At 40.1% G+C, this 12918-nt stretch overlaps 1 protein-coding gene across 2 annotated transcripts in view; it reads right to left on the bottom strand.

The window, feature by feature from the left end:
• The window catches only part of SLC2A13 (solute carrier family 2 member 13), a 111481-nt gene that overhangs the window by 80543 nt on the left and 18020 nt on the right, over positions 1-12918 (bottom strand). For both annotated transcript variants that reach the window (XM_083575176.1, XM_083575177.1), the window contains exons 2-3: positions 10216-10375; positions 6279-6487 (exon numbers count right to left, since the gene is read on the bottom strand). In XM_083575176.1, coding sequence (XP_083431302.1) covers positions 6279-6487; positions 10216-10375 — 369 coding nt within the window. The remainder of the gene's footprint in view (positions 1-6278; positions 6488-10215; positions 10376-12918) is intronic.

The following is a 12918-nucleotide window of genomic DNA, read 5'->3' as shown; positions in this document are numbered from 1 at the left end:
CAGCCTCATCACAGGAGGAGAAAGGAAAAAGAAAAAAGAAAGAGGGGGAGGGAATCAAATTGGCTCCAAGCCAAAGGCCAGGCGGAACAACTCTGTCTTACAGGCCCTGTGGAAAGAAATCAGATCCTGCAGGGCACACAAGGGACACTCCCCCAGATGGATGGGTGTGTGATTCATGTTGTGGGGTAGGCACAACCAGTTGCTGATTTAATTTCTTATGAGCATTTCATAAGCAAGATAATTTGGACCAAAAACAACTGTTCTAGGACTCAAAGGTGGGAGTCCCCAGTCATGGAAATATACAATATGGGGCACTCCAAATGCTATCTGGGGGTTCAGGGATGAATGAATTTTCATTCTTTTCAGTGTTTTGAACTTGCAAGCAAATAAGGAACTGGGAACTAGTAACCTACTTGAGCACTGTTTTTATGTAGCACCAGGGTTCCAGATCCCAGGGCATGGCATACAATACATTAACTCTGCTGAAACTACATAGGCCTGGATTGGCTTGGAGACTCCCCAGGAGTCCTATACATGCTGCCTGGAGTTCAACGGAAGCCAGGAAGGATATAAAGGCACAAAATAAAACAGAACGGGCTCTGAAACAAACAAGGGCAAATTGCTCCTTCTAAGCTGGATAATGAAATGCTGGATGGCAAAATAAGGAACGGGGAAAGCCAGCTGAAGTAGAAGCCTTCAAGGCATGTAGGAAAAGCATGTTTTTAAGAGCACTTAAAGAACCAAACTATCAGAAAAACAGGACCATGGGGGCATGTTACCCTCATGTTGTGGCCAGCGCTTGCAGCAGTAGACTGGTACAAACCCTCAGTTGCCTGGGGCTTAATGCTTTCTTCTCTTCAGCCTGGCATAGGATACTAAGAAAGGTTACTTACTTGAAGGCTAAGGCTTGAATCCTATGCACCTTTATTTGAAAACTAGTCCCTTTGAACAAAGTACATATGTGAACAATAGACATACAGTATATCCTGAATATACATGCATGATTGGGGTATAACAGGTGTCTAAAAGCAGTGGGTGGCAGCAAAATAGTGTTTCTCAATGAGATACAAAGTGAAAGTCCATGTCATTTGGTTGGTAGAGTCATAATGATTTCAGTTTGTCTTTTTTTTAATAACAATTCAAAAATATCAATGCGTGGCAAATGCAACACATGTCAACTTAAACCTTTTCTGTGTTCATACTTCTAGAAATGAGGTATTGCCAAAATTGTAACTTCAGTTTAATACATCTGTTTGTACTCTTTTTCAAGGCCGTTGGACTGTAGCTATATCCAAACATTTTCTTGCTCTGCATTTACAAATGCTGCAAGTTACTGGGGAAACTGTTTTCCATTGTCATAGCAATGGAAGCTAAATACTATAAAGTGCAGCGCTTTTGAAATAAAATGTGAATAAAGATGTTCTATACAGGCATTTCTGTAGCTATTCACTTGTTTAGAATCTGCCATAAACTGTCATTTTATTCTTGCTTCTAACAGATCTAATTTAGTTTTAACAAAATGTTAACACTTCAGAGCTCCCTCTTAGAACTGCTTGTTCGCTCTTATAAAAAAAATGCTAATATGCAAGAGAATAATCCAATTCCGGTATAATCACTGAAGTCACAGAAAACCACTCAAACACAATGGAGCTTGAGCTTTAGTTCCATTATTTATAAGCAATCTTTTTGATGCAAAAATAGCGCAATGTCGATATTGTTTGTATTTCAGGCTGTGGTGTAAATTCAAGAAATCTCCACCCCTGCATAATGAAATTTGTAGTAGTACTAAGATTCATGTGCTGCGTCTCCCAGCTTCTTGTTAGGGAAGAGGAAATCCTAAAAACAGAACTCCTCTAATGCAGTGTTGACAACACTGAAAGCCAAAGTCATAACAGAATGAACACAAACAAGATCACCGAATATCACTGCATTCGAAGCTCACTAAAACTGCTAGCTCTGAAATGTTAAAATCTTCCGAGTTTTTAAGGAGGAAGGAACTTATCTGAAACCCTTCATCATGACTTTCCAAAGTCCCATGAGCAAGAAATATATTAATAAATTAAAGTTTTAGTAGTCAGGGCTGCATAAACTTGAGACCAGACTTATCCTGCTAATATCTGTTTTTACAGGAAATAAGAATTATACATTAATCTGCTTATATCCATACACTATAAATAAGAGGCCAGTGTTTCAGAATCCGTTTTGCATCTTGAAAGGCAGATGAGGAAAATCCTCTTATATCCTCTCATATCAGTGTCAAGAGCTTCTTCACCAATGCAAAATTCACTTTAAGAAAAACATATTTTTCCTAAACAATTATTTGGGTACAGTACCAGAAGGAACTTCTTGTGTCATTTTTAAGAAACCCCATTTTACCATCAATGAGAAAAACAAAAATTGATAATATCTCAACACAAACATAATAACAACCCTTGAATCACAATAATTTGATTTTATTTCCATTTTTAGAATAAACTCTGATCCAAGAAAAAGCCATAAGCTATTTGCCATTTCCCCCTTATGGTCAACAGCACATAATATTATGTTACATATTTAGTGTGCAGAACAGCAAGTGAGTAAATGCATGAAAAAAACTTAACCTATGATTCAGTTTAACACTCTTATGTTAGACCCACATCTCTCCATGGAAAAATCATCATGGGCTAGACGCCGAACAGCAACATTAAGCAGCACAGTTTGGGCAAGCCCAGAGGAATTTTTTTTTTTTTTTAGCTACAGACCCCGGAGACACAAACAGCTCTTAAAAGTCCACATGGTTTCAGAAGTGGTTTGCAATACTGCACAGTTTCAATTCACAAAAACAGAAGCCAAAACCTCTTGGCAGAACTAGTTGTGGCGGGGGCTTTCTGGATCTCAGCCTAGATAACCGCCACAATCCAAAGAAACTGAAACACTTGCACGGGGATCTGTAAACACAGGCCACAGAAGAGATAGGCTGTTTTGCGTACCACCTGGTACGCAGGCTGAGACCCTACCTGCCCGCGGACTGTCTCGCCAGAGTGGTGCATGCTCTGGTTATCTCCCGCTTGGACTACTGCAATGCGCTCTACGTGGGGCTACCTTTGAAGGTGACTCGGAAACTACAACTAATCCAGAATGCGGCAGCTAGACTGGTGACTGGGGGCGGCCGCCGAGACCATATAACACCGGTCTTGAAAGACCTACATTGGCTCCCAGTACGTTTCCGAGCACAATTCAAAGTGCTGGTGTTGACCTTTAAAGCCCTAAATGGCCTCGGCCCAGTATACCTGAAGGAGCGTCTCCACCCCCATCGTTCTGCCCGGATGCTGAGGTCCAGTGCCGAGGGCCTTCTGGCGGTTCCCTCATTGCGAGAAGCAAAGCTACAGGGAACCAGGCAGAGGGCCTTCTCGGTAGTGGCGCCTGCCCTGTGGAACGCCCTCCCATCAGATGTCAAAGCGATAAATAACTACCTGACATTCAGAAGACATCTTAAGGCAGCCCTGTTCAGGGAAGTTTTTAATCTGTGATATTTTAGTGTATTTTTGGTTTCTATGGAAGCCGCCCAGAGTGGCTGGGGAAACCCAGCCAGATGGGCGGGGTACAAATAATAAATTATTATTATTATTATTATTTTGCAGATTTTAAGATTTCACCCCCTTTTTCCAGCACTGGGAACTGCTGTGGTAGAAACAGCAGTCAAACTACAGACTGCATTCAAGTTTTTCATCCTGTGTCATTATCTTGGGACCAAGTAATGAAGGCTTGGGGTGGAAAAGATCACCTCACTGCCTGCTCCAGTTGGACTACTTCACAGCATCCTCCTTACAGGGCCACCAACTATAGCCCATGTGTTGGTAACCTCAAGGCTGGATTACTGCAATGCCTCTACGTGGGGCTGTCCTTGGGGCCTGGTATGGAAGCGCCAGCTGGTGCAGAATGCAGCAGCCAGATAATAATAATAATAATAATAATAATAATAATAATAATAATAATAATAATAGTTTATTGTTTATACCCCGCCCATCTGGCTGGGCATCCCCAGCCACTCTAGGCGGCTTCCAAAAAAATATTAAAATACTGTAATACATCAAACATTAAAAGCTTCCCTAAACAGGACTGCCTTCAGATGTCTTCTAAAAATCTGGTAGTTGTTGTTCTCTTTGACATCTGGTGGGAGGGCGTTCCACAGGGAGGGCGCCACTACTGAGAAGGCCCTCTGCCTGGTTCCCTGTAACTTGGCTTCTCACAGTGAGGGAACCGCCAGAAGGCCCTCGGTGCTGGACCTCAGTGTCCGGGTAAAACGAAGGGGGTGGAGACGCTCCTTCAGATATACTGGACCGAGGCCGTTTAGGACTTTAAAGGTCAGCACCAACACTTTGAATTGTGCTCGGAAACGTACTGGGAGCTCATGGGGGCATCTGGCTGACAACATATGAAAGCATTGTTGAAGAATCTGCACTGGCTGCCCATCTACTACAAAGCCAAGTTCAAGGTCCTTGTATTGAATTACAAAGCCCTGGACCATTTAGGTCCAAGCTACCTCAGAGACCACCTTAACCCTTCTATCCCAGAGCAGCCAGTGGGATCACCTGCAGAAGCATCAGTGGACATTCCTCATAGTTGGCAACGCTCATTTGATAACAACAACTGACCAACCCACCTTCTCTCTGAAGAAGCATCTAAAACATGGGTAGGCAAACTAGGGCCCGAGGGCCGGATCCAGCCCAATCACCTTCTAAATCTGGCCCATGGACAGTCCCGGAATCAGTGTGTTTTTACATGAGTAGAATGTGCCCTTTTATTTAAAATGCATCACTGGGTTATTTGTGGGGCATAGGGATTCGTTCATTCTCCCCCCCCCCAAAAAAAATAGTCCGGTCTGAGGGACAGTGGACCAGCCCCCTGCTGAAAAAGTTTGCTGATCCGTGATCTAAAACATAAATCTGCCTCTTGCATTTCCCTTCCACTGGATCTGTACTGTACATTGCCACTCCGTGTTTATATACTTTTTAACAGATTAAAAAAACTTATCCTGTTAAATAAACTCTAATAGAGACTGGTATAAATAGGGAAGTTCAAACACTAGTAGCATGGGTTGAAAAGTTTCTTCCGCTCACAAACATATTCACTATGACTGAAGTCTCACTCCAGTTTGGTTATAGAAAATGCACAGAAGTGGCTGTACAGTGGTACCTCGGGTTAAGTACTTAATTTGTTCCGGAGGTCCGTTCTTAACCTGAAACTGTTATTAACCTGAAGCACCACTTTAGCTAATGGGGCCTCCTGTTGCAGCCGTGCTGCTGGAGCACAATTTCTGTTCTCATCTTGAAGCAAAGTTCTTAACCCGAGGTACTATTTCTGGGTTAGCAGAATCTGTAACGTGAAGCATATGTAACCTGAAGCGTATGTAACCTGAGGTACCACAGTATACGGCAAGTATAATTTACATGACCCAAAAGCTAACAGAAGCAACTCACGAGAATTCAATATGCTATTTGGAATTTGCCAGCCTTTATTTCTTTGTAACCATACTGGGAACCTCACACATCAAAATCCACTGCGAATAAAGGGAGGCAACAGACTGAAAGGTCACTGTAAAATCCCAAGTTTTAATATCGCAATTGAAGGATATCAGAGCTAGCGTGCACTTGTGAGTTACTCCTGACAAGCAATTATATAATTAGGTTGTGACAATTAGAATATATACACCCAGTCAATTGAGAACAGAACAAAAATTATCCTTCAAATTATTAATTTGTTTGAAAAAGTATATATGGCTGATTATTATATTGGCTTCCCCTGTTTAACTGAATCCTTGAAACTCATTAGCAATTCTTAAGACAATTATAATTTCATTATGTTAAAGTATGGAACCAAGTCTGATATTAACATATTAATTTCTTCTGAAAAATACCAATAGAATTCAATGTAGGAGCAAGGCTGTATAAAGCATAGAGCTTAGTTCAATCTTATTTTCACTGGGTTAGAACCAATTAGGACTGCCTGAAACCATGGGTTGCAAATTATTGGGTCTTCTTATTTTTATTGTTATTATGTATTTTGTGTTTTTATATTGTGATTTTAAGTTGAGAACTGCCCTGAGACCTGCAGGTGCTATACAAATAGTAGTAGTAGTAGTAGTAGTAATAATAATAATAATAATAATAATAATAATAATAATAATAATAATATCAAATCTATTTCAAACTAACCTAAAATGCTGTTAACACTGTCACAGCCTGATTGTCACTCATTAATAAATGTACAGTACAAAGAAAGCAGAAATTCAGCCTTACCTGCACCAACTTCTTTTTCTTCCTCTTCTATGTTATTCTTGATGCTATCATATTCTTCATCTATTGTTTGATTACCCCGCATCAGAGACAGGATTCTTCGTGCCTTTTGAGTCTGTCCTTTTTGAATAAGCCAACGGGGGCTTTCAGGAAGAAAGAGGAAACCAAAAAACTGTATTACAGCTGGAACTGCCGAGAGGCCCAACATATATCTGGGGGAAAGAAAAAAAAACATTTTTAATGCAAATTTATCAAGATTCTCTCCATAAAGAACAGCAAGGCTTTAAGCCGCTTTCTGAATACACTCAGTATTTCTCTAAATAAGCAGATGGAGGTAACATAGTTTATATCCTGAGATTTTCGTATCAGACGATTCCAAGAACTCTTGAATAGGTTTTCAGTTGTTCCCTGCAGACATAATTTTAACATTGCTGTTTGCAAATCAGTTATTTCAATTACTGTTAGATAACATAAACTTAGCCCAAAGTTAACTTATATTAGATTGAGAACTACAATTATTTATATGTATCAAACAGCAAATACGCTGAACAAATGCAACTCCAGACCAACTAAAGAGGCCTACAACTACAGTGGCATGACAGCTGACATATTATTCTCTCCCATTATGGATCTAATATAGAAGACAATCACAGTTGTCATGTGTCAGGGGACTGCCATCAGAACAGGGGAGGGAGGCAGGGGAATACAGAGAGCCTCCGACACTAGCTCCAGCAGTGGAGAAAGCCAAACCTCAAGTGGAGTAGAGAGGGAAGGGGCCAGCCAAGTGAGGAGAGGGCTCGAAGATGCTACTGAGAGCCCAAGCGCCTCACCTAGCCCAGCTGGCCAGGAGGGATGTGCGCCACTTCCGTCACCCAGCTTGCACAGGGATGTGAAACGCAAGGAGGGGAGGTGAAGATTTGGGGTGTCTAAGTTCTTATGTTGGGGGAGAAGCCGGAATGGGCCCCTCCCGGGTTCTGCAAGTGACTAAGACGGACATGAACTTTGTGGTTATGCACTGTAAATAGTTTGCACCAATAAAACCTTATTGCACCGATAAAAGACAGGTTGGAGTCCTGCCTGGTTACTCACGAGCAACCACCACCCGCATCTGCCATCATGTTTGTCAGACAGAGCTTGACGCATCGTAAACAACATTAATTGACAATTCCTTACATACTGAATCATTAACTATTTTTCCAAATTGTTCCACATTGGGCTGGAACCATTCTTGTACTGTTGGTTTTCTTGGAATCAAAAATAAAAGTACTTCATTCTGGGGGAGAAAAATTCCATTTCACTTTTGTCCCTTGAAAAGTTAAGCTGCTGTTCCTGCTAAAATTACATTGATAAGTGTGTTGCATTTCAAATAGCAAAAATGTTCAGATACTTTTAAGTTTAATGAAAATCTTATGGATTACTATAGTACGCAAACACTCAAAACCAGCAGCATGGTTGAATTTTATCTTGGTAATTAGCATTCCAAAAGTTGGCCATTCTATTTTTCAAGATATTTACTGACTTGCAGATTCCAATGGCTTCTAACAAATGGTTAATTTTATTATATTTTAAAATGTTTTTACTTAATGTTACTAACATGCAAGTAAGTTTTGCTTTAAGTAAATGTTTTACCTTAATGTTACTAACATGCAATATTTATTCCTTTCACTATTATGACAGAATTTCTTGTAATGGCAAGTGGGAAAATCTGAATCAGAAATCCACACCTACCAACTCACTCACTCTTAAATCAATTCAAGCACACTATTGCAATTTTCTATAAAAAGGAGCTCCCCTCCCCTGATAATTCAAATATTATTTTTATTACAGTTTGGTTTAAAAATACACAAACCATGCAGGAGGAAATCTTATGGTGAGTTAGTTGGCTATCACCCAGGGTTCTATAATGCATCTTTAAAGTACAAACAGGTTCTCTTCACTAACTAAACAGGCATGAAACTATACCATTTAAAAATACTTAAGCACCCTGTGGGATCACGCTCACAGAGTGCTCAACCAAATGTCTGAGGGAAGCCTGCAAGCAGGAGCTAAGTGAAACAGGGCTCTTCCCATTTATGATTCCAAGCACTGGGCATTCACAGAAGCACGCAGAGATAGAACACAGCCATCATGATTGAGGTTGAATCCTGACAAGACAGAAGTGCTGTTTTTGGAGACAGGGGGTGGGCGGGTGTGGGGGATTCCCTGGTCCTGAATGGGGTAACTGTGCCCTTGAAGGACCAGGTGCGCAGCCTGGGAGTCATTTTGGACTCACAGCTGTCCATGGAGGTGCAGGTTAATTCTGTGTCCAGGGTGGCTGTCTACCAGTTCCATCTGGTACGCAGGCTGAGACCCTGCCTGCCTGCAGACTGTCTCGCCAGAATGGTGCATGCTCTAGTTATCTCCCGCTTGGACTACTGCAATGCGCTCTACGTGGGGCTACCTTTGAAGGTGACCCCGGAAACTGCAATTAATCCAGAATGCAGCAGCTAGACTGGTGACTGGGAGTGGCTGCCGGGGCCACATAACATCAGTCTTGAGAGATCTGCATTGGCTCCCAGTATGTTTCCAAGGACAATTCAAAGTGTTGGTGCTGACCTTTAAAGCCCTAAACGGCCTCGGTCCTGTATACCTGAAGGAGCGTCTCCACCCGCATCGTTCAGCCCGGATACTGAGGTCCAGCTCCGAGGCCCTTCTGGCGGTTTCCTCATTGCGAGAAGTGAGATTACAGGGAACCAGACAGAGGGCCTTCTCGGTAGTGGCGTCCACCCATCAGATGTCAAGGAAATAGACAACTATCCTATAGACATCTGAAGGCAGCCCTGTTTAGGGAAGTTTTTTATATTTAATGCTGTATTGTTTTTAACACTCAATTGGGAGCCTCCCAGAGTGGCTGGGGAAACTCAGCCAGTTGGGCGGGGTATAAATAACAAATTATTATTATTATTATTATTATTATTATTATTATTATTATTATTATAGCTACTGATAGCCCTATCCTCCATGAATTTGTCTAGCACTCTTTTGAAGCCATCCAAGCTGGTGGCTATTGCTACATGTAATGATTTTTCTAGATCACAGACAGAAGATGGTCTATTCAAAACCAAGCAATTAAAAAAAAATTTTTTAGCTTCGGGGATTCTTAAAATTAGTTCTCTGGGTAACAGAAGAATCAAGACTTTACATGATATTGTACTGAGAACCACAGAATTGAAGCCATGGGTCTCCAAGAAAGCTAGCATGCAGCTTGATTACATTTGCTATAGATCTTGCCACCCTGCAAATTACAATGTTGAAAGATAAAATCCATAGCTCCTTAATTCAATCCATTAGTAAATTTCAGCTGGATTTGCTGCCATTATTCAAATCCAATTAGCATTCTAAGGGCACCAACTTAAAACCACAAAAAGGAAGATTCCAAGTGTGCAAAAACAAAGTCTACATTTAAATCATTTAGATTTGCATCTAAAATTGTTGGGTTTAAAATAAAAATGTAATCTGTAAAATGTAACACATTTGGATAGTTTCGTTGTCACCTATTATTATTCATCATCATCAATCTTTATTACGGTCCAAAGACCCAACAAATCATTACAAAGCAATACACAATTCATACAGCCTACCTCCAGGTTAAACAAGCATTTTGTTCAGAATATAGGGATCATTGGTTCTTGCAACCACCGATAAAAACTTTGCCACTATTATTATTGTTATTATTATTATTATTATTATTATTATTATTATTATTATTATTATTGCTCCTTATTGTGATTTCACTAAAGAGTACAAAAGACATTGCAAACAAAAAATGTATCTATATCGTGTGTATACAAATAAATATTTGTGTGTACTACACACACATTTCACACACACAGCATGTGAATCTAAATGGCAGTACAGCTCTAACTTTACTTTCAATAACAAACAAAAAGATTACACTAACCTCCATCCATCCTTTGGAAGATAACTGAAGGCTCCATCTATAACGCTTGCAAAGAACTGTCCTCCTGTGATGAAAAGTGTGTTTATAGTAACTAATCTGCCTCTTAGATGAGGTGGAGCAACTTCTGCAATGTATACTGGGACTGTCATAGAAGCAATACCTGGAAAAAAGTAATTAAAATTCAGTATGAACCTATTTACAAATAAGAACTATTATTTTATCATTGGCATGTGTTATCTACAATCATGACACTCAATCATAAACAGGAGGAAACGTTCTACCTTTCAAATAAGTAATCAAACCAAAGTACATGCTATATAAATATAGCATGTTTACAGCGCATCTGAAAGATAGGAGTTCCAAACGGAGGAGAAATCATTTGATCGTGAATACAGCACAGAGAATTGCACTGCAAGTTGAAAATAATCAGATAAAAGAGATTGTCAATAGATAAGCAAACAGAAGCTGAACATGTAGGAAGCGTGGTGACTATTTATATGTTTGGAGGGATTTATATCCCTCATCTCAAAGCATAATACAAAAGAATAGTAGCAAACAACACAGCCGACTAAAAAAGGAATGAGTTGTAAGCAATCCATTAAGGGATATCTGTAACCATTAAAAATCATCAAAGGCAATTAAAGCCTAATAGAACAGGGCATATGTCATCTGGCACCTTAACATATCTTAGCCCAATACCAACCCGGGCTACATTATGACTCCCTCATACTGGTGTATTTCCATTGACATGAACTAAATTACCATCAGGTCCACAAAGCACTTTATTAAAACAGATTTCAGTAACAGGCATCTTACCAAATTGCTACAACTTCCTAAGAAAAAAGTAAGCTAACTGGTTTTTGTGGCTGTATTTTTTATGTTGTGTTTTTTCCAACTCATGTGTCAAAGCACACCTAGTACTTAGAGATTAGTCTAAGTACTTAGAGAGTTAAGAATATTATAATCTTATATCCATCGGAAACTTACTTATTCTGCCAATTCAGCTGTATCAAGTCAGATGCTAGAAACCAATCCCTTTTCGAAACCAAAGCCAGAAGAACTGTATCAGATACACTTTGTCTCTGTCTTCACAGGGAAGGGCATAGAGCAGATCTCTGTGCCTGAACTAACTTTTGCAGAAATGGAGTCTAAGAATTAATTAAAATAATAATAATAATTATTTTTTAAAAACATGCTAAGAAGTCCAGTGACCCACTGAATTGTTGGCCCATACTTTATCTGCACTGAGCTTGCAGAAATAATTCAATTCCAGGTGAAGTTGAGCGGTGGGCAGCCTCCGTGGGACAAGCTGTATTTTATATGAATTTCACTCTTCACTATTGGTTCTCAGTTTGGCTGCCTTGGCATGGATTTTGTTGCAGGACTAATATCTTGAACCTAAGAACACTAAGATTTTTAAAGACAGTAGCGAACAAACAAAAAAAGCTTTCTTTTGAACAGCCTCAATAAGCTGAACTGCCATATGTTCTGCAACCTTGGGTACCCAGATGTTGTTGGGCTACCTCTCTCATCATCCCTAAGCTATAGCTGAAGATGATGGGACCACATCTGGGCAACCATGGTTGAAGAACACTGTGTACTGAGCTTGCAGGACTCTGCAAGGGACTAACTAGAAACATGTAGTAGAAACTCTCCCAGCAGCCATTTGTACATGTTACAACCAAGACGAAATCCCTTTCATCTTCAAATGCTTTGTGATAGATGAGCCCAGGCTACTCATGTCAGCTTCTCCAATTTGTGGCCACCGTTCAACAGATACCTGCCAGCAGCATATTGTACATGGTATTATGCTAGCCAAACAGATGGCCTAAACCACCAATTACAGGAAATTATGAGATAGGATAAATTGAAAGATACAAAAGAGCTGGTTATGGTTTTCAGTTCCAAACAAAGTTGCTGGAACCTCTCTTCTGCCAACTCTGTCCCACCATGTTAAACTGAAATGGGATGAAGGAGTGCAAGTTAATGCTTACGGACACAATTAGAGTGAGAGCCAAACTAAACATTACAAAATGTGCATTATCTGCACTGTCTTTCTATATATTTTTTCCTCTGCCTTCTTTCTAAGACTTGGCTTCTCCCTGCCAGCCACAAATCAAGGGGATGGCAGATGGTGATTCACACATTATACAATGTTTACATTACACATTACAAGGTAGGAGGAACGGTGGCAGCTTTGAACATTTTAATGTCTATTTTCCCCCTTTAAGATCCTCCAGCTAATTCAGCTTAACATTACACACTGCTTTTCAAAGTCTATCATTCTCATTGTGAAATGTTTGCAGTATGGGAAAATATTTCATTCTAGAGAAAGAATTTGTAGCGGATACAAGTTTTTAGGTGATGTACAAGTTAATGAACAACCAAGTAAATATGGCTGCTTAGTTATACTCATAAGAGCCAACTCCTAGGGGCCAAGGTCCCATTGTGTGTCCCCCCCATAAAGTATTCGATGGGGCTGAATCCCCAAAGCCTTTCATTAACTTTTAGACAAAATATACAATACGGAAAACATGGGTTCATGTTCAGAATGAAGAGACCTGTGACATGCTTCAGAAATGTACCAGAAATGACAGGCATTAACATGAAGTTTGTTAGTTACGATGGTATATTCGAATTCCAAAATCAATCTGAAGTTCATGAATCACAAACACACTGGTAGATAACTTTAAAAAGAAATAG

The sequence above is a fragment of the Podarcis filfolensis genome, assembly GCF_964270895.1.
Source record: "Podarcis filfolensis genome assembly, chromosome: 10".
Classification (NCBI taxonomy): domain Eukaryota; kingdom Metazoa; phylum Chordata; class Lepidosauria; order Squamata; family Lacertidae; genus Podarcis; species Podarcis filfolensis.
The sequence above is the reverse complement of the archived record's forward strand: the minus strand, read 5'-3'. Positions and strand labels throughout refer to the sequence as shown.